The sequence below is a fragment of the Habropoda laboriosa genome, unplaced genomic scaffold (genome assembly GCF_001263275.1).
Source record: "Habropoda laboriosa isolate 0110345459 unplaced genomic scaffold, ASM126327v1 scaffold572, whole genome shotgun sequence".
Lineage (NCBI taxonomy): Eukaryota > Metazoa > Arthropoda > Insecta > Hymenoptera > Apidae > Habropoda > Habropoda laboriosa.
The window spans coordinates 71036-92682 of NW_017100701.1; the positions used below are offsets into that span (position 1 = coordinate 71036).

The window sequence follows — 21647 nt, forward strand, 5'->3', positions numbered from 1 at the left end:
AGTGAACTATAACCGCCTCGTTTTTACTATACGTGTTCTCTATAAAGTGAACAAGAAAAACGTCCATAAAACCACTGTACCGATCATTCGACGGCACTATTCTCACCGTTGCAACTGTAAAACGCCATACCGTGAGGGTCTACCATTACTCGCGACTATACACTAGGGAAAATTGTATTAACCGTTAACTGGTATATTGGGGTCATGACAGACCCCTGATAAAAAGTGCAGGAAAATCTGTTAATCTGATTCTAGATAAACCTCTGTGAATCTTTTGTTCTTAGATAGTGTATAAAATAATAAAGCCATGAAAAATTAAACTTTTATTGTAAAATGAAGTAGAAATACAATGTTTAAAATTAGGCAACGAAAAATGCATTTCTGCATTTACATAAAAGAAAAATTATATCACTTATTGGTATTTCTTCCGTGATCGACAAAGAAGTTTTCCTGTTTATTTACTCATCACTGGACCCACTGAAATAAAAAAAAAAGTCATTATCAGTCATCTTTCAAAAAAAAATAACAACGTTTTATCACTTACTTTTGGTCATTATTACACGAAGAGCAAAAATTTTTTTAAGTAGAATGTTACTTGCAGATGCCCTTGCATTTGTCGCACATTGTTGGATACTTTCTGTCTTTAGAAAATTGTTCAATTTTCAAAACATTTTGAATAACTCTCTTCAGATCATTTGATAGTTTATATGTGTATAGTCGGTTATGCAAATGTTGCTTTTATCAGGGTCTTTCCTAATTCAACGTTGAATATTTGTCGCGTGTTTTTATCTGCTAGATTGGCTGCTTTGTAAATGACAAATGCATTGACTTGGAAGATATTGAAAATCGCAAAAAAAAATGGTTAGAGGCGATCTACGGCTTCTTCTGTTGGCACGTTTCCGGTCCAAACTCTCAACACCGGTTTCGGTGGAGTTATAAAATTCGTTTATCTCTGGTTTTTTAGAACGTTGGTTCACGATATTGATATGGTGCATGGAAGATAGGAGCAGCACGCATTTATTTTTCTTAGGAACATAAAATACCAATGTTCTATCTCTAGTGAATCCAAAAAGAGAAGAGTTTACCTCACGACGTTTATGGGCTTGAAACTCTGGAGGAACTCTTTTATTCTTTCTCACGGTGCCCACATAAGTGAGACCTTTGGATTTCAGCTCGTTGACAAGTTCGTTTGATGTGAACCAGTTATCACCGGTTACATTTCTATTGGTGTTTTCAATAGGTTTTACGAGTGATAGAACAGCTAGCGTTGGTACAGATAATTCCCTGGGATTATTTCTCTGCCGCAGAGAATTCTTGCCTGTACAGATAAAGGCATTGATCAGATAATGTGTTTCGGCGTTACACAAAGACATCATTTTTATGCCGTATTTGGCTGGTTTGCTTTTGATATACACCCTGAACTTACATTTACCTCTGAAAGGCACAAGCATCTCGTCAACTGTGGCATATTCAGAGCATGTACAGTTTTCCTCGCAATTATTGACAAATTTTTGGAAAATGTCCGAAATTAGGTGCAGCAGTTTCACCAGCTGCAAGTCTTTCGGCACGGTTGCCTGTATCGTCAAATCGTACAGCAGTCGAAAGAAATAAAAATCGCTCGAGGGACATGGTTGTTCGAAAGATATCTCTTCCTTTTCTCTACCTGATTTGAACACTCGGAGCTCAACTATATCCTCATGGTTTGTAAAGGAAGCATTGTCACTTCTATATCTAGAACTAAGCTCAGTTATTTTCGCATTAGTGTGTTCCAAAAATTTTTCTAAAATGTCCTCTGTAATTAGCAGCTGCCAGGCCTCGTCGGACATAGATGGATTCATTGCACGAGCTCTTCTTTTCAGTCCAGGACGATGTGAAATAATATTGTGTGCCGCTGTGCGAGTAGTACGCGTTGGAGGAATTTTCGACTATTTATAACGATTTCTTTCCATAAAAGTAGTTATTAGATGACATTGAAATATCTCTGAGTTCCTCTTCCTCCTCTCGTATTACGTCTGCGTTTTCTTGCTGTGCCTCATCTTCGGAATTACTTTCCTCAGACCACGTGTTGTGATCGCAGTGTACACTCTCTGCGTCCGATAAGTCGTTATCGCTCTTTAAAATGTCACATCATCAATATGTCCTCAAGCTCTTTATCGGTCAAATAGTTGGACGCCATGGTATAATTTTAAATAGTACTGTTAATTCCAAATGTTCTTGGAATTGGTAATATTTAGTAAATAAAACACGGTTATTTACAACACAATAATTTATTCTAAAATTCACTATTCGTTAAGCTCTTTTTCCAGTCGCGAGGTGATCAGTTCAAGTCCTTGGTTTGTTCTGATTTGATGGAGGGAGGACGCTTTCCACCGAAGTGGAGGCAAAATACTCCCTCCATCGTCCGGGAAAATTCCCTCCAAGTGGTATCTTGAAAGGAACTGCAGAAAAGTGAGACCTAGGATTGTCCAATTAAAAATTGGGGCGGTTTCCCGATTGCGCAACGCCTACAGGCCAAGTGTTCATCCGGTAAACAAGGCCTGCAGGACGTCGCACAAAACGTCCCAGTTCGAAAAACCGAAAACCCATAAATCCTAGGTCCCTCTTTCGACTGCGTGTGGGCTTACGATGCGTCAATTGCCGTTCAGGTGGTCTGGCTGGCAATCCTTCTAGAGAAAGTTGTTATTGTTTTCCAGCCAGACCCAAGTCCGTGCGAAAATATACATCTTTTGAAAATACTTGACTTTCTCAAAAACGGCACTGTCCCGTGTCGACGCAGCGTAAGCCTGAACACATGGCCTTAACAAGTACACCGGGGTCAATGCTGACCCCAACTGTGTGTAACTCGAGAACAATGCAAACGGATAGCACACGCGTAAGGCACTGCCTAAATGCTAAGAAATTATGAAGGTATTGCGACGCACGGAGCGGTGTTACCAATAGAACCAATTTTGTAACGGAATTTGTGTCCTTGGGGTGATGAGTGACCCCAGTCGTTATACCAGTTAAGGGTTAATATATATAGATAGATCCGTGAAGAGGATACGGTACCAGAGTTCGGAGAATTATAGAGAAGAAGAAAAAAAAAACAAACAAAATGATGAACGAAAGGTGGAAATAAAAAGGGAGTAGCGTAGTTATTAAATTAGGATAACGCGCTGATCCAAGAGGGGATCGTGGAGTGAAAAAGATAGAAGAGGAGGAAACTAAAACGAACGCGTGGCTGTGCGAGCGAGCGAGACGACGGAGTGCCTGATGCGTGAGAGACAGATAATACTCGTTCGCTGTGGTGGATGGAGTGGGGATGGGGGGAAGCGAAACCGAGGCATGTACATACATCTATATGTATGCAAAATGTATAAAATAACAGAGCGCATATACATGGAATATGCATATGTATGTATAGGTAATTAAAAACAAAACAGACAAAAAAAATGAAAGAAAAAAAAAAGGCGGGAGAAGTAAAAGAAACACGACGACACTATATGCGATTATTATGGAGAAATGGAAGAACGGAGGGAGAAACACTAGCGAACTCTTACTACGATATTGCTATATTCACGAAGATTTGTCATCACCGACTTACTTCCAGTTATTTAAAAAAACATAAAAAACACACGTAAAAAAAAAAGTAAGCAAAGTAACGATGTTCTCTATGAATCTTAAACGACTCTATACCGACGAATCACACGATGATTAAAAAACAGATAAACGTATCGTTCGCTTCGCTACCAAGTTCACTTTGTCGAGATGTTTTCAGTTTTACACGATTCACACACACGAGAAAGAGAGAGAGAGAGTGCGAGAGAGAGAGAGAGAGAGAGAGAGAGAGAGAATAGATATCGATAAATCGGTAATTATCGTAGAGATAAATCAGTGGATGTGTTTTAAGCGAGGATCGAACGCCTCCGTTTCCCAAACGGAGATTCTATATGATAATATGATGATTATTATTATTGTAGATTTTGTGGTTTATTTAACAATAAAACGATAACGTTAACAGACACTGCGGTTTCATTCACGACGATCACGCCAAGCGAAGAAAAAAAAGAAGGGAAGAGAGTAAGTATGCACGGGGGAATCAAAACTCGACCAGATATTTATTTTTATAAAACAAATTTATAAATATACATGTTGAAAGAGATTTTTGTTATATACAAGTAGTCTTTTCGAACAATTTAACTTTCAAAGACTTCTTGCTGGACGACATTTTGAATTGCTCAATCGTTCAACGAGAGAACTGACATCAAACGTTTTACCCCTCGATGCCCTTGATTCGTATTAATATGTCGTAAATCTGCCACGTGTCTTCACACATGCCTAGCCTTCGAATCATGAATCTGATGCTATATAGTATTTGTGCTGACTAAGTGAGCGGCCATGTTGGAAACATTATAACGGAAAAAGAATCCGTCGATGGCGCACGGGTAGTTCAGTTAACTACAGATAACGCGATCGTACGATCCCTTTCGTTTCCATTGGCGGAAAAACGAAACCTACCAAACGCGAGATCGAAGTTTCAGGATAGAAAGTATTGTAATAACGAAGTAACGGTAATCAGCCAAGCAGGACTTTTCTTATCATGGCGCCACTGACCACCTCGTCTCCATCTCGTGACTCTATACATTTTCTGCTACAAAGGTACTGCAACAACGGTAGACGATACTTGCCACAAAAATCGACGAATTTCACGTGTTCCACTCTGTTGTTGAAGAAGACACCTACGGATAGAAATCTCTTTAGGAAAATTATCTTCCAAGAAATGGAAATACCGAGAAGCTTGGCATTTATGCTTTATCATGCGCTGTAATGTGTTTGTCTTAAATAAATTTTGACGCAATTACGATAATGCAAACAATAATGGAAGAAAATCGGTAAAACTTTGAACTTTGATCGAGACTAGCATCTGACCTTTGCACTTTGGATTGACGCAACTATGACCACAGTTCAGATATTCTACCAGGTTTCTAGGTATGATTTCTTCGTCATACTGGATAACATTAGTCTTGATCACTCTTGCGGCTAGTTCCATCAGGGATGGAGGATTGTGCGTCATATCTGAGACGAATCTCACTACCAATGGATTATCTCTTAGGGACAACTGAACAGAAAAATATACAATGTTACCAACAAAGTGTGAAATCCAAGCGATATTTAAAATGTAACAATTCAAAAATATTATTTCATACGTTGCCTAGGGACTATGTCTATATAGACAATGTATACATTGGCGATAACATACACATTTCACTTGGATCCTCATACGGATTCCTTTCAAAGTAGATTCAAGCTACCTCTGTCAGACACTTCAGTGTGATGATCTCTGTGGGCAGTGTCCTCAGCCTGTTCTTGTGAAGCAGTAGCGACTTCAGGTTCGTCAACTTCGCTATGGAGCTTGGCAAACTTTCCAGCATGTTGTCACAGAGTACCAATGCCTGAAGAGACTTTAATTCGCCTAGTGTGAATGGTACTTCCGTCAGTCTGTTGCTCCCCATTGATAACACCAGCAATCTGAAAGGAAATGCGGAAACATTGATTGAATTTTCTTCGTGACTTTTTATTACATTTATGAAATTTCTTTTTTCTTCTTTTATTTTGTGTAACAAAAATCCACCCCAATTTGATATCCTTTAAAAAATAATAATAATTTGATTAGGAAATTGTTATCAGAGAACTTTAATTTCTCACGAAACTTCAAAAATTACCGACACAAGCTACTGAAATATTTCACGAAACTTCGAACATTCAATGTGAGCGTAATAATGAACGAAAGAAAAAGTACCGTTGCATTTTCCAGACATCCTTGCTGATCTCGCTGATGTGATTGCCGCCCAAATAAAGGTACTTGAGATCCGTCAGTTCGAGGACTTGTTCTGGAAAGTCTGTCAGCCTGTTTCCACTGAGATTCAATTCTCTGAGTCCGGATAAATTCTCGAAACTCTTTGGCAAGGAATCGTTCGATAAATTATTATGTTTCGCTACTAAACAGGAGAGTGGACAGTCTCCAAGGAAGTCTGGCAGTTCGGTTAAGCCACAGTTAGATATATCCAGTGAATTTAGGTTCGTGAACCTGATTATAGTTGACGGAATGTTGGTCAAACGATTTTGATGAAGCAGCAACGTATCCACGTGTTCTGGACACTTTGCATTTGCAAAATGATTGTTCAGCAGATGCGTGTCAAGCATCAGATAAGACAGATCCAGTGTCTTAGCGTTGGAGTCTGAGTCGCTCGAGTCTGACGTGTAGTTCTCCATTAATAATGCTTGGTAAACTTTTTCGATAAATTCGACTTCCTTGAAAGTAAAAGAAACAATGGAATTATTTAGTCTTTTTAATTACATCCTTTTAGGGGGATTTTTTGGAGAGGACGGAACGTTGCGGATTTTGCAAGAAAATCTACTTAAGAAAACACTATAGGTTATAAATATTTTTTACAAATTATTTGTGAGGGATTTGAGAAATCAGCGATAACGAAAGTAAAAATAATTACAGGTTTGAGAGAACATTTTTCCTTCGAGATGTGCAAGTCATTTTCTAAAACTAACTGCGACGAGTCTTGATAAATCTGTCTGAAAAAGTTTGGAACACATGTAAGCAACATGTTTTGTATTTATTCTTGAAGTAAAATCTCATCGACAACGAGGAATTTTTTATTTTATACTTCTTACGGAATATTCTTTTGCTTGCTGCATCTCTAACGGGGAATAGAACAGATATTTTTATATCGAATATCGCTGTTTAATGTGAGGCACTAAATCAACGGACAACGACTTTCATTAGTTGTTTACATTACCGACAGTGTCACGTTACGTAAAAAGACGGGGACGAGGAAAACGCGCGTATTTATTGACACATGATTCTGGAGCAGATGATAATTCTTTCTCTCGAAATAATGACTTGCTACATTTCTTCGAAGAAACATTTATAATTTTCAGGCTCGAAACAATGAAAAAATTACTACGTTATATAGAATATACTTTTATTTCGAATTTTCAATTAGTGTCAAAGGATTGATTAGGAACGTGAGTCCCTAAACGTATCAAGCAGCATGCCACGATTTCGTGAAAGGTCAAGAATTTTTTTCGATAACACGTATCACATACACTCGGTGACAGAGGTGATATTTGCCAATTAATTACGCGTAACAAAACGCATAATGGATGAAAAAAAGCATTCCTAGATATTTACTAGAAATAAATTCATTTTCGATATTTTTCGATTCATTAGGGTGATTTAATGTTGCAAGGGTGGTCACACTGCCATACTTCCCTTTACCTAGGACACTAAAGACACTATCTTACGTTAAAAGTTAATTAACCTATGTCAATTTTCAATCTTTCGAATAGTTCCTTTGGAAATTAGTCAAAGTTGCATAAAAGATTTTGAATGAAATTATAAAATAAAGCAAGATGTACACCACGTTTGTCATACGAAAATTTCTAGTCAATATTAAAAGATAGGAACAAGACATTCTGTATTTTACAATGTGCTATATTTAAACGTCTTTATTGTTACGTTGTATTTAATTATGAATTAAGAAGCTTCTATGTATCTAAAATGATAACATCGTTGAATTATCGTTAATTTATACGATCGTTAAATAAATTTGATTGCAGACGAAAGTGCGTACAATCGTTCGAAAAGGGGTTATGTCTTTATCTATTATAATTTCGAAGATTTTATGATCATGCACAAGTAGTACACGTAATTCTGATAGATTGTCGAACACAACAGAGTGCAAATTATTATGTAAAACTTTCCTGATAACGTTCCCTTTTTATTTTCCAGTGAAACTTCGTGTACATTTTATCAAGTCTTGGCTCTGATAACTAAAATTGTAAATAACAATTGTGAAAATTAATAACTATCGACGTGCACTCACTCACGTTACATCTGTATGGCTCAGAAGGGTAATAGTACTTACAATATCACTGTATTGAGAAATTGTTATTTATTATAAATATCATATTCGATAGCCTTCGATAACTACTTGTTTTGCATGAAACAAAGCATTATAAGCCGTCGAGAAACTAGATTAAGAAATTAATAATCACCGAACAATATCATCATTCCAATGGTAATGTTGCAAAAATACAAAAACTGGATTTTTCAGTAGAAAAGAAAACCACTTTATTGATTAATGTAAAATCAACTATGCTATTTATATTTATTTTTTTAATTAACGGATAAAATCAATGCAAAGATGATTTTACGTTAATTGGCAAAGTGATATCCTTCTGTCCTGAAATATAAAATTTTTGATTTGATATGATTACGATATGAATAAGTATCAATGATCTACATTTCCGAAGGAACGCTCTTTCCCGCCTTTGTTTCCATGTCAGATCTGTTCGACTTCCGCCTCGAACAATTTTTTCTCATCAACGGAGGAACAATACATTTATTTTTTTTAGCATGCACTTCATGCATGAACGTTTTCTAGATAATAGCAATAATTCAACCAGATAAATTTTCTACACGCTACAAAGGTTATCACCATATTAATAGCGAATTTGTACGTACAAGAAACGAGAATCTTGAACTTAAGAGACTCACGTGACTTCCGCCACCACCGCGACACAGTCACCGACACAAAGTCGCGAAAATTGAAATCAATCATCCACGGTATTTCACACGCGTGATGAACCTTCGAAACATTTGCATTGCGTAAAACAACCCTATTTCCATGTATCCTTTTACCTCGTTGCAATCTCGCCTGTAGTGACTCGTTTCTCCCCTCTACGTTGCTCGATCGTTCTTGTCGTTCACTGTCACGAGTTTTGCGGCATGTTCCTTCGCGGATCCCAAGGAAACTGAATCGTACGATCACTTCGAGATGCGTGAACGTTACGCTAGAGACTGAACTATATGTGGTTTTATCAGTCCTTGTATAAGTTGCTTCGGAAGCGTCTTATAAATGGACAGCTGATTATGCTATAGTGCCGTTGCAATATATGAGCAACACATGTTGAAACAAATTTGGATTTTGGATTTGGAGATTATTCAAATTCTATATCATACGTCTATGACATAAAGTTTACAGAAAGAATATTTGTATAAAATAAATGTTCGATTAATATCCACTTGCAACTCTTAAATCGATTCCGTAATCAGATTTAAAGATATGTTTTTGATAGAAGTGCATTGTATATACATAAACGTATGATTGGTTGGTGTTTCTGTTCCTTTATCGTGTACGAATAAAAAGTTATAATTGAAACAGTACTACACGTCTACCACCCAGCCATGTGCGATTTTACGTCTGTTACATGAGTAACTCGTGCGTGATTAAGTGATTATTGAAAACGTCCTATATTTTAGTAAGGTAAATAACGTGTTCTTGACATTTTTTTATGTAAAAAATGTGGACATAAAAATAAATAGCACTCGTTATATTAATTAGTGATCACTTTAAAATATAAATTGGTCACTGAAACAAGGCATGAGATTTTTGAGGTTAATAAAGAGCCGGAGAACATTTATCCTAATTTGAAAAGTTTAAATAAAATAGTGAGAATTCAATGTCTGTCAAAATGTATTTGCGTCCAATATCATTATTATATATAAGGACAGCACAGTTGTGTACAACATTTCAAAAGCCTGTTTTGAAGCAGCATAAACATATACAACTTCTTCACAAAAGTTTAGACGAAAAATTTGGAGATATGTTCACACATACCAATATTAGCAAAGAAACATGGGAAAGTATAAGAAAGTATATGATGGAGACAGAGTTACATCCATCAATTGTTGATTCTGTCATTCTAAAGCTATTTAAAAATAAAAATTTGGTAGATGTTGGCATATTATATTATAAATTTTTAGTAAACAATAACTGCCATTTGAATGTGATTACACAAACTACGTTTTTGGAATTGTATGAACATAAAATATCAATTGATGAAACAGACAAAGAATATGTTTTAAATTTATACAAATATTTTATAAGTGAGTATTCGTCACTTGAAATAAACATGAGTACTGCTCTTGTTGTAAGCTTATGTAAAATTGGTGAAAGTAAGAAAGCTATGGAAATTATAGAAAGATTTGAAAGAAACGATCAGATATTTCTTCGTGTTGCATATGATGTATTAATTTCACATTTATATGATTGTGGAGAAGCAGATAAAGCATATGAATATTTACTTATTTCATTCAAAAAAGGTCCAGGACCTCTAAATGGTTCATATATCTCATATTGGAAATATCATTCAAAAGATAGGTGTACATTTACTCAAAAAGTTGAGAGGTTATTTTCTTTGTGGAGGAAATATGGTATTAAACCATCTGAGGAATCTATACGGAAATGTATGATGATTTGCAATGATCTTGGTTGGTCTGCCAAATTAACAAAATTAGATGGGTAAAAGACATATTAAAATATAAGTGTACAGACATTCTAATGTTTTTAATTAATCTGTCTAAACTTAACATATCCTTTATTTGTTCTTTTTATTTGTATAGATTAAAATGTACAGTATGTAAGCAAGAACTGTCACAGATTTTATCCAAGAAGGATTATGAGCGCTTGTGCAAAGTTGTCAAAGAAAAATTGATTTTTGATAATCTGTATATTGTTTCCAATCCAAAAGAAGTACAAAATTTTATAAAATACATTGAGAAAGGAACACCATATGATATTATTGTTGATGGGTTAAATTTTATTTGTAGGTCGTTTGGTAGTTACAAACAGGTTAGAAGTTCTATATAATTTAATAGCAACAATGATATGCAATAATATTGTAATACCAATTATTGTATAATTTTTATCTTTACAAGCATTGCAATGTGAATTATCGATGACAAATAATTTTGATATTTTTCAGTTGCAACGACTTATTGTGAAACAAGCAGGGGAAGGCAAAAAGGTACTAGTCATTGGAAGAAAACATATAAAGAAGCATATAATAGAAAACAGTTTGGCAAACTATTTCTATGTTGATAACATGTGGGTATTACAATGACGTATATCAGTTTTCTAGTATGTAGAAATTTATATTATATTATTTCAATATTGCAGGTCAAAAGATGATCTGTTTGTATTATACGCAGCATTGTCAAGTGGACCAAATGCTAAAGTTATTTCTAACGATTTAATGCGCCAGCATGAATTTATTATTAATGATGTTGAACTGCAGACTCTCTTTAAGAAATGGCAAATAGCGCAACAATACAGTGTACAATCAAGTTATAATCTGCAACAATTAACTAAAATCAGTACACCTATTGATGCAATTGTACAGAAGCAATCCAATTGCTGGCATATACCATATAATATTGATGATTGTCAACCTAGACAAAGACATATATCTAACGATGACTGGGCATGTTTCAACACGTGTCCATGAAAATTATACACTTTTTTGCAAACTTTATCGAATTTTAATTTTCTTTGTACCAAATTTAGCCTTAAGAAGTATATTTATTTAAGTAAGTAAATAAATTTGTTAAAAACCATGAATATAAATTTATTACTATTTGGACTATTATAATCTAATAGATCATTTCATATTTTATTGCACAGTTCAGATTTCATGTATCACGTTCTGAAATACCGATCGTACAAAAAATTAGAGGTTTTATTATTCCCTCTACGATATAGAGCGGAGATTTTGAGAATTATATCCAATCTAATTATCAAAGGTGGTAAAGTTGATAGATATAAAAAATGCTATTTTGTACCTTGTCTGTGCTTATAGATAAACTTCATAAAATTTTGGTATATATAGTATGTCTAACTTATTGAAGGAATCATGTCGATAACAGAAGGCTCTCAGTATTAAAGTATGCTACCAGATGACGTGTAAAGCACTATCAGGCATAGACATGATACAATTGGTGTCATACATTCCAGTTTGTGCTTTTCAATGCAACAGGTGTTACGAATCGTCGAGTTTTCGCGTGAATTTTTAATACTACGCTGTTATACGTGTGTTTACGCGGGTTTGCATATCCTTCGACAAATTCCCGCAAACTTGATATGTGCTATCGTTTCTTTCACTATTGTATATCTTAGTCTAAAACGCGTGTGTTTGGAAAGTGACTTTTCAAACTTGAAAGGCACATTTGGGGAAACGGAGTTATAGGGAGAACGTGAGGCAAGTATTTGTTTATCATTTGTACGGGAATAAAATTCGGTACTCTGTGTGTCGCTGCTACCGAAAAACCATTTCATAGTTCCGTAGTTCACTTGCAACAAGACACGAAGTATTTAGGTTATTCGTGATTTAATTTCAATCGTTGACACGTGCGTGGAAACGAACATAATTTATTTGCCGTTTCTATATGGACGTAAATAAGAACAACCTCTATACATCGCGAAAAATAGGTGTCCTATGTCATACGCACGAATAGCTCAATGTTATTGTATCTGAGCTACTGTCAAGCGAATTAGACTTGAAATATAGCGGATAAATTATACTTTTCGCGAAACGATGACAGTGATAGTCGATAATGAGCATCGTACGATCGTATCGTTAGAGGCATCGAGAGTGGGCAACCATTTTTTCCCCGATGATTGCCTCGCTTTGCCATAGACTATAAAGGATCTGCTGTTTGACAGTTAAACATTAAACGTGTAATCTCGCGGATGCGTGCGATATCTATGTTACGTTGTGTTCATTTCGCGTTGTATATATTATATATACGTTGCTTATTCCTATATTAGAAAAATATATTTTTAAATAGAAGTAAAAGAGAAATTCTCGGGAATTCAGTCGATAATGAGCATCGTACGATCGTATCGTTAGAGGCATCGAGAGTGGGCAACCATTTTTTCCCCAATGATTGCCTCGCTTTGCCATAGACTATAAAGGATCTGCTGTTTGACAGTTAAACATTAAACGCGTAATCTCGCGGATGCGTGCGATATCTATGTTTATCTATGCTTATTCCTATATTAGAAAAATATATTTTTAAATAGAAGTAAAAGAGAAATTCTCGGGAATTTCGAACGGCGGTGAAAAGTGTCGTTAAAAAGCGGTCACGTGACAGTGACGTCACAACTGTCAAAGTACATCTTCGTTCGGTACGAAACGGGAAGTTTAAACGCGTTTGCGCGCGAACGAAGACGTGAATCAGTGGAATTATTTAAGCGAGTCAATTAACGTGGAGCATACATCTTGAAAAGGAGGTTATCTAGTGAGAAATGAGTCAGGTTAGTTACGAGTTCCCTGAACATGTTTCCTACTTCCATCTTTTTTTGTCTCGTACCGTCCGATCTAAACCTGAAATGACACTTTGCTGACGACTTACACACAGGCGTGTCTCTAACGACGCGATAACTCATTTAAAACGTGAAATATCTTTTATCTTCAGGCAGCTATTTCTGAAGATTCTAACAGCATGGTGTCACAGAATTCTTGCTGCATTAATTGCAATTAATTGGACCGACGTATTCGTTCGTTTTGTAACCGTGACATATACGGCGTGTCTCGTGAAATGGTGTAACTTCCAATTACTTACACATTATGTAATGTTTTAATGCGCGATATTAAATGAATTATTCAATATTGGAATCGTGTGAAATGTATATTTGAATGAGAAACGGTACATAACCCTGTTTAAAAGTGCAAGGGGAAATGAAATTGACCTTGAAATCCCGACAGCGCCTCCACCTGGTAGAAAATCGCGGAATAGACACCGGTGTAATTAACAATGTCGATAATCCTCGGTTCTAGCGTCGCAAAAGTGAATGGCCTGGCTCTCGTACGCAGAGGAAACCCGTTTCTACGCGTGGGTGGCGCAAAAATATCGGAACCTACGCGAGTTTCACGCATTTGGCGCGTTTCAGCAATCGAACGTCCCTTGGCTTTTGCGTTCGAGGCAGGAAAACGTAGGCACGTTGCGCACCACCACCGGGACAATTACTATATATGTACCGACTATTCCGATGTTCGTCTCGTAGAGTCCCCTAGTGCCACCTATAAACTCAAACATTCGTCTGTTCGAATAGCGTTGCTTAAATTGTCGCGCTAGAGGAGTAGTTTTACCAGCTGTTCGATCACATCTGTTGAAATTAATTCAGCGAGTATACGCGCGTATTCTAAGTAACTATTTAACGCCCACTGTATGTGTCGCTTTAGGATTCTTTCAGTGTGCGGTAACGAGATGAAGTTGACTGTTTATTGCTTGAGTAGCGCTCGATGGACGGTCGATTTTCAGATGTTTTTCATGGGAGATGATGTTGTATATCACTTCAGTGTTGTATATTAAAGGGATGTGTCCAGTTTGAAAGTGTTGAAAAATCGATTTTTCTTTTTTTTTGCATACTGGACTTTCCCTTTAAGGAAGAACTTGAATGTAATAATGAATTTTTGTGCGACGATTCTGATGTAAGATCAAAACAGATTTATTTTCTATATATTTTTTATTTGTTCAAATTACAATATTTCTTCGTTTTTTTTCTTTTTTTAACGATTTACGTAAACGAAGCATCATTTAACACTTTACCGACCGGTAGCCTATTAATCGGCTTTTTGTTACCAACGCTTACCGACCGGTAGCCTATTAATCGCTTTTTTGCTACCGACGCTTTTCGACCGATAGCCTATTAATCGGTCAAAGTTTGATTGAACATTTCTATAGGTATAAGAAAAAGCGCATATATTTCCGCACGAGAGCCTAGAGTCTAAACAGAGCCGGTGTCAGCGATGTATCTGTGGCCGAGTGAGCGGTCCAGAAGTGCGTAGGATGTTCAATCGTTACCGGTCGGTAAAGTGTTAACATCCAAATTCTAACCTATTATAGATAAATATAAAAATCTTGAAATATTTACCCAAAAAAAAAAAGAATGAACGAACCTTTACGTGCATGATATTGAAAAGATTCCAAGATGGAAAATTGAAGAAATGATTAAGGAAGGGACTAGAGTCGGGCACAGGGTGTTACAGGCCTCCTCAAGAGCAGTTATGAGAGCACTTTGGCGCGAACAACGGTCCAATCCTTCGAAACGGTAGCTAAAGCCTCCGCGTGTATGGCCACTTACTTTTATTACGGCGTTTCATCGTTTTACGATACGTCGCCATTATGCGTTTCACCCTCTGCTCGCTTCGTTAGCAGTGAAACTATGCCCGTGAAAATATATACAGCTCGAGAGTGTGAAAATTGATACGGATGGCGTTGAAACAGGGTGAATAGAAAAAATTGGAAATAACTTTAACGTATGGGTGTGAAGATGCGGGGGTTTGTTTTATCGGATTTCACGTGTTGTTTCTTTGGTGGTTAAAATTGTGGTAGTAAAGTGGAATTTTGGGATTGTTCGAGGATGATGATGGAAAAACGAAATGAACGTGGTGGAGAGTAAATTGGATATTTCGAATTATTGTGGAAGCACTTTTAATTGAACGGAGATGATCCTTCGTTGGTGAGAAGAAAAATTACGGTTGATTAGAATTTTATACTTCGATATGCGTGTAAATATTTATTGAGCCCAAATTCATTGTAGTAATATATTCAATTATTGATCAGTATTTTATGATGAGAATTTCATTTTTGATGCTAATATTTATTACTCAGTACTAATACATCGCTATAATCACACATCCCCAAGTTGATCGCAGTAATATGTTCAATTATTGAACAAATTTTGCATTCATCAATATTTTATGACCATCGTTTAATTTTTAATGCTAATATCTGTTACTCAATACTAATTGTCATAATCACAAATTCCCAAATTGATTATAGTAATATATTCAATTATTGAACAGATTTTGCATTTTTCTAAATTAAAAAAGAATGTAAGAAGTAAGGATTAATAATCATTATAAAGAAATTGTCTGGTAATAATGTAATAGTACAACAATATAACTATTAATAAACGAATGAAATGAGACGTAGAAAATACAGATGAATCGGTACGTAACTTCCAGGTCACGTGGCGTTACAGAGGGTTAAATTCTAATTTGCCAAGTGTAACGGTGAATTTTTAATTTTGTCGCCACACGATTCAGAAGTTAAATCGAAAATTTTATTTAAAAACTTTCTGCCTGCATTTCTTAGTCTCTGATAGTTGCCTGTTGAAGTAATAAACACAGCAGTGTTTATTGAAACGCAAAGTGTTACGCGGTGCACTTAGCTTCCCTGAAAAATGTTCGTAAGAAGGTGGGGCAAATGGTCGAACAGAGGAGATCAACACCAGTAGGCATACATCTGGATAAGATAAAACTTATCCCACCTACCTGGTTCGTTGACATCTACCACCAACTATCTCCCTTATCAGGCGTGTAACGTGTGTAGCTGGTGATAACGTATTCGCGGGCACAATTGCACTATTGTCGTCCAGAGGTTCATTTTTTCCTCCTCGATTGTCGGTGTACCAGCATGAAAATACGTACTGATAGCGGACGTATTCGAGAGTGGTAATAAAATGAAATAAAACTGTCCTTGGATCGATTGTAGACATGATATACTACCATTGAAAATATTTACCTTTCTCCCAGTCCATTTTATTCGGCAAATTTTCTTCTTAGCCATTCTTTAATTTCTTTGTAGGCTCTTTTAACCCTTATGTCATTAACCAGAATTGTCGTCCACTTTATCGTCCAATTTTAGTAGTTTTCTGATAAGAAAATTCGAAACTTGAGGCAAACACGGATAGGAAATGTCCGAAATAACAACGATCTGGCCGGATATTTCAATCTTTCACATCGAAGATCAAATATTTTAAGTGAGAATTATGCAAAAGGGTACCCGGTTATTGACATAAGGGTTAATAGTTTCCAAAAATTCAATTATAATTTTGAAGGGAATTTTAATAGATTGTAGATTTAAATATTTTATTTTTAATAGACTTAACCTATGCACGGCGATGCCTGGGTCTTTTCGGACCCGAGTACATACGTTGCGACTGAGTTCCACTAGTCGATATGGAAGTCACTTGTGTATGTCTAAGAAATTCATAAAATAAATTGTGGTAACAATAAGAACCTTGCACCAACGCAAATCGTAATAGTTATTACAGGTCCGAACGGACCCAAGCACCGTCTCCCGTTTAGTCGGCCTAATCATCAGCCTTCCGAGGATCAACATGCTTGTTTTTAATGCGTTAAGAAATACTTTATTTTCGATATAACGTTGAATATATTATACATTGAAATATTTCATTCTTTTTTATGTACATTTTGATGTTTCAATTTTTCTAAATCACTTTATGTCACTTTAAATCACATAATGTTGCAATTATAGCACACTAATTACTAGACAGAGCAATTATAGTCACAATCTTTTTTAATATTTTACAAATTTCATCACATTCATTAGATTCCCCAAACACTTAAAATTTTCCAGTACTTTTCATGCTTCCAAATGAACAGTTTCAATTGTAGCGTTGCAATTATATCACGCTAATTACTAAACAAATCAGTTATAGTCACAAACTTCCTTAATATTTTACAAATTTTATCATACTTGCTACAATCTCGAAAGACTGAAAATTTTTCAAGTTCTTTGTAACTCTTTCATTCGTTACATTTACTTCTTCCGGTAGAATCGTAAAGCTTAAATCACATTCTGCAATTCTACACTTTTTCTTGTCATTCCTGCAATCTCTTTCTCTACTACGTATCCATTCGTTCTGTTTCGAGACAACTGTAGTAGCCCGTGCGATCGAGTTCGCTCAGTTTCCCGCTCGATTCGACGTCCCATTATCGAGATGCAGGTGAATCGGTGCTGGGCCGTGCGTCGTTTCGAAAGAATTTATATGGTTCACGACTGAGAGCAGACGATGGCTCGCCTCCTATCGCTGTGTTCATGGGGTGTATACGCCTATGGTGGTCCACGCGCCTAAAATCGATTCAGAGAGACACAGACAGGGCATAGACCTCCGTGCGTAGGGTTGATTCGTCGTAACTTCCTCAAACTGCGCGTTTCCGTGTCTAGATGGACGGAAAATTGAAGAGCAAACGTTCGTGTGCCCCTTATAGGAATTTTTCCAATTTTTTTTGCTCGTTGGAATTGTACTTTCTGCAAAACCCGTGTAAAAGTACAAATTATCAACAGTGTATTTTTTTTTACATTTTAGAAAATAATTTCGTTCGTGGAAGGTGATTTAAATAGTAGAATTCGTATTTTTCGAAAGTGAAAATAATTATTGCCCAGAATTTAGCGTTTATTTATTCGAATTGTATTTACATCGTGTGTGAAAAAAGTTGATATTCCTCTTTCTGAAGTTTCTGCGTAGAATGATTATTGGTCTGAGAGTAAATGGAAGGTCAAAGTGCCATTTTAATTGGATTTACGACGGCATAGAAGGGAAGAATGTGTGTTTAATAATGCTTGGTCGATTGCACGCGCGGTAGCGAAAACTATTAAAGTCGTATCCGTAATTTAACAGGGAGGAAAATGGAGTTTAAAGGGCGTTCACGATTTGACGGGCTGTTACAAATTTTACGACTCGGTCTTTAACGATTTCACGCACTTCTTTTAACGCTGGTTCAACCTCTGTGGATAATATATGGGAAACTATACACTATGATCCTCCTTTCACGTGTGTTTCATTCGAATCATCGATTCTCTACTCGATAATAGGCAATCTTTAACCCTTACACGGAACTTATAAAATTACACGGATAAATAAATTTGGGCTAAATTGACCCAATATTATATATTTACAAGAAATGGGTATAAAAAAGTAAAACTCAGTTCGTTTAATTATCACGGCTTACTATTGAAATTGTCCATAGAATTTTCATATTAATATTAACTATTATTATTAATATTATTTCATATTCAATAGAATTTTAATATTATATTGAAATTATATGTGTTAGAATTATGGTAATAAATTAAAAGATATTATTTTAATTATGAATCTTCTTTATTTTGATACGCGAGGAAGGCACGTCGCTATGCAATCAATCAAACAAAGATCGACAAGACGCAGAGAAAGAAAAAGAAACGTATCAGCGTCACCCATACTAAACAGATGGTTACTATGTTATTTCTATATATACATATATATATATATTTATATTAATCTGTCTCACAAGGAATGTTCGCGAACGGTCCTGCTTCGATTTTGATGACACTTTGTACACTTATAAATCAGCCAAAAATAATCGACACGTATTTTTTTTTAGCTGCGGTAACTCGTGTTTAAGGGGTGAAACCATCCCTTGAAGTTTTGGCTCGAAACGGCTATCTCGAAAACGGAAAGACATACGAAAAAATTGTTAATGGGCGAGGTTAATGGTTTCTGATGTACAATAACATGGTGTTAAAAAATTTAACAAAATACAGTTTGTTTATAACTTTCGAGCCAAAACTTCAAGGGGTGGTTTCACCCCTTACACTCGAGTTACCGCAGCTAAAAAAAAATACGTGTCGATTATTTTTGGCTGCTTTATAAGTGTACAAAGTATCATCAAAATCGAAGCCGGACCGTTCGCGAACATTCCTTGTCAGTATGTTGATTATTTTTGCTGTTACTATTACACAGACACATACTCATTTCTCCTTATAATCCAACAATATGAAATATTGCACTACATATGTTGGATCAAATTGACCCATAAATTCCATAAGTGTGCATGAAAAATATAATTGGTCTCCGTTAAAAATAATCGTACCAATTTTGTCCCTTTTTCTAAAGATTATTAATGTTTATTAGATATTCAAGGATATGAAAATGTTTCAGTTCGAATGATACATTTGAGTCATTCACAGGCCAAAGCGATTAACTTCAGTTTTTGAAATGTTTTAAATTTTAGCGCCAAAGCGCTTGATCGATGCTTATCCTTTTACATTTAAAATGAATTTCCTTAATAATCAGGCTTAACGCGAGTAAACGACAAAAATATCGATGACCGTTGAATAATAAATAATTTATTTCAGAAGCTAATGTGATTAACTCCATAGTCTAAAGTAAGTCGTTGTAATAATGTAGGTAATTCAAACTCTTGTAAGAATTTAGCTAAGTAATTTTTTAATGCAACGGTATGAAAAATATTAATACTAATGTAATTTCATCAATTTTCTCTACTTTGTGCTTTGTGGAGCTAACCGATTTGGCTGATGAGCGGATCATTCCGACTTGATTTTGGTTCAAATTGACTCAATTTCCGTGCAACGATTAAGGTAATCTCTTAAACAAACAATTATTCTTTACTGTTTAATATTTCCTAATTAGCTTGAATTGGTAGTTGTTATGTTCACCCATGTTATGCAATTAAGAAGAAACTTAAGTATTCAAATAAATTATACGTATGTTATACTTAATGTTTGCGCTGTATCGCGAGTTACGTAAACTGCAACACTTTCCACGTCGATGAAAACTAACGTTAAAGAGTTCAACTTGTCCAGTCGTTTCCGTTACAACTAAATTTATTGGTACAAATTCCTGTTGCTATGTTGTGTAATCGTTCACCAGTTACAGGTGTATTATTGTAAAAAGAGGGAAGTATTACGAAACAAGTATTCAAATGGGATATTATTCGAATAAAAAGTGTAAGTTAAAAAATCGAAACATCGAGTTTTCCTTTTATTTCATGTTACATCAATTTATACTTCAATATTACGGAAGGAGTTTTGCAAAATAGCCGTGAATCGTTGTCTGCAATCTAACGTTCCTATAATATTATGCAAAAATTAGTTAAAAATTGATAGTAAATTCTCGTTTTCTTTACCTACACACGTAACTCACAAATCAAGAGTTTCAGTATGAAAATTTCATAATAGAATAAATCATGTATTTCCATAAATTGGTATTCTTTCTGAATTTTTTATTCTCTTGTAAGAGATTTCATGTAAAATTGTATCAAATAATTTCTAAATGCATTTGACTTGGCCAAAATATAGTACAATAATTTTGACCAACTTTCTCATACAAATACTCCACTGCGCGACGATTATGAACACCTCAACACTTTTCACGTAGCCGTTTCGAATTAGTATCCCATCTTTCTCCTAATAATATCGAAACAACGATAACGAACTTTGATTGTCCTCAATTTTCATTTTCATCAGCTCGAGAATCCTTCAGAAATGAATTTCCAATAACATTTCCTCTATCCTGTATTTACTTGCGAATATTCGCCGTTCGGTGCAACCCTCGACGGCGGAAAATTGTCGTCGAGCCAGGCCCTCCGGTCCAAAAAGTCCACGTCGCGTCGTTTACGTCTACGACGAGGCGTTGGGCGAAATTTCTCGCCGGTGCACAGCCCTCTAAATTTTACGATCGCTCGTAATCGTCGCGCGGCCAAATTATTATGGGGGAAATTTCGCGGCAGCGGGCCACCGTCGGCCGAGTTTCCACAATGAGCCCCGGATACGCCGTCTTTATGGCGGTTAGGTTTATTAGCCGTCGTTTTCACCCGGCGAACTCACTCCATCTCCGGCGTCGTTTCGACGTCCCTCTGTTGTTCGTTTCGGTACGAGACACACTGTGCACTCCGGCGAGAGCGTTTACGAGCGTCAATTATTTTCTGACGATTTTGTAAAAATTTTTACACATTTAGAACAAATTGAACCGGCGTATATAACGGTGGAATTTTTACGCAGTGTTTCACGTTGCTCCTTTCTCATTCGAGCTGTTTGCGTATGGTGTAATTTTTTGAATTGTTTGTGGTTGTTAAAGGGACGTCAGGTAAAGACTCGGGTGATCTATAGTCTGTCCAGAATGAACTACTTGCTCAAGGACGTCTCCCCCCAC

The 21647-nt window shown here is 36.0% G+C and overlaps 3 protein-coding genes across 3 annotated transcripts; 1 reads left to right on the forward strand and 2 right to left on the reverse strand.

The window, feature by feature from the left end:
• Positions 1–454: 454 nt before the first annotated feature.
• Positions 455–1838, reverse strand: LOC108576951. Its single transcript, XM_017940027.1, has 4 exons — positions 1433–1838; positions 1086–1318; positions 545–641; positions 455–477 (listed from the first exon to the last, which is right to left on the reverse strand). The coding sequence occupies exons 1-4, from the start codon at positions 1836–1838 to the stop codon at positions 455–457; spliced, it is 759 nt and encodes a 252-aa protein (XP_017795516.1).
• A 2425-nt stretch (positions 1839–4263) lies between these two features.
• Positions 4264–8839, reverse strand: LOC108576957 (leucine-rich repeat-containing protein 58). Its single transcript, XM_017940033.1, has 5 exons — positions 8699–8839; positions 5780–6291; positions 5292–5508; positions 4909–5098; positions 4264–4718 (listed from the first exon to the last, which is right to left on the reverse strand). The coding sequence occupies exons 2-5, from the start codon at positions 6250–6252 to the stop codon at positions 4555–4557; spliced, it is 1044 nt and encodes a 347-aa protein (XP_017795522.1). The 5' UTR covers positions 6253–6291; positions 8699–8839; the 3' UTR covers positions 4264–4554.
• A 415-nt stretch (positions 8840–9254) lies between these two features.
• Positions 9255–11346, forward strand: LOC108576952 (mitochondrial ribonuclease P protein 3). The gene is made up of 4 exons (XM_017940028.1): positions 9255–10361; positions 10463–10691; positions 10825–10946; positions 11019–11346. Exons 1-4 carry the CDS (start codon positions 9532–9534, stop codon positions 11344–11346), a joined length of 1509 nt encoding a protein of 502 aa, XP_017795517.1. The 5' UTR covers positions 9255–9531.
• The last annotated feature ends 10301 nt before the right edge of the window (positions 11347–21647 follow it).

Bases quoted from the DNA above. Each gene is read 5' to 3' on its own strand.
- LOC108576951 (XM_017940027.1), bottom strand. From the start codon at position 1,838: ATGAATCCATCTATGTCCGACGAGGCCTGGCAGCTGCTAATTACAGAG. The intron at 642-1,085 runs GTAAACTCTTCT...AATTTTCTAAAG, and splicing joins AAGCCCATAAACGTCGTGAG to ACAGAAAGTATCCAACAATG. The intron at 478-544 runs GTAAGTGATAAA...TTTTTATTTCAG, and splicing joins TCGTGTAATAATGACCAAAA to TGGGTCCAGTGATGAGTAAA.
- LOC108576957 (XM_017940033.1), bottom strand. From the start codon at position 6,252: ATGGAGAACTACACGTCAGACTCGAGCGACTCAGACTCCAACGCTAAG. The intron at 5,099-5,291 runs GTAGCTTGAATC...TTTTCTGTTCAG, and splicing joins CACTGAAGTGTCTGACAGAG to TTGTCCCTAAGAGATAATCC. The intron at 4,719-4,908 runs GTCAGATGCTAG...TTCTATCCGTAG, and splicing joins CGTCAATCCAAAGTGCAAAG to GTGTCTTCTTCAACAACAGA.
- LOC108576952 (XM_017940028.1), top strand. From the start codon at position 9,532: ATGTATTTGCGTCCAATATCATTATTATATATAAGGACAGCACAGTTG. The intron at 10,362-10,462 runs GTAAAAGACATA...TTATTTGTATAG, and splicing joins AAATTAACAAAATTAGATGG to ATTAAAATGTACAGTATGTA. The intron at 10,947-11,018 runs GTGGGTATTACA...TCAATATTGCAG, and splicing joins TATTTCTATGTTGATAACAT to GTCAAAAGATGATCTGTTTG.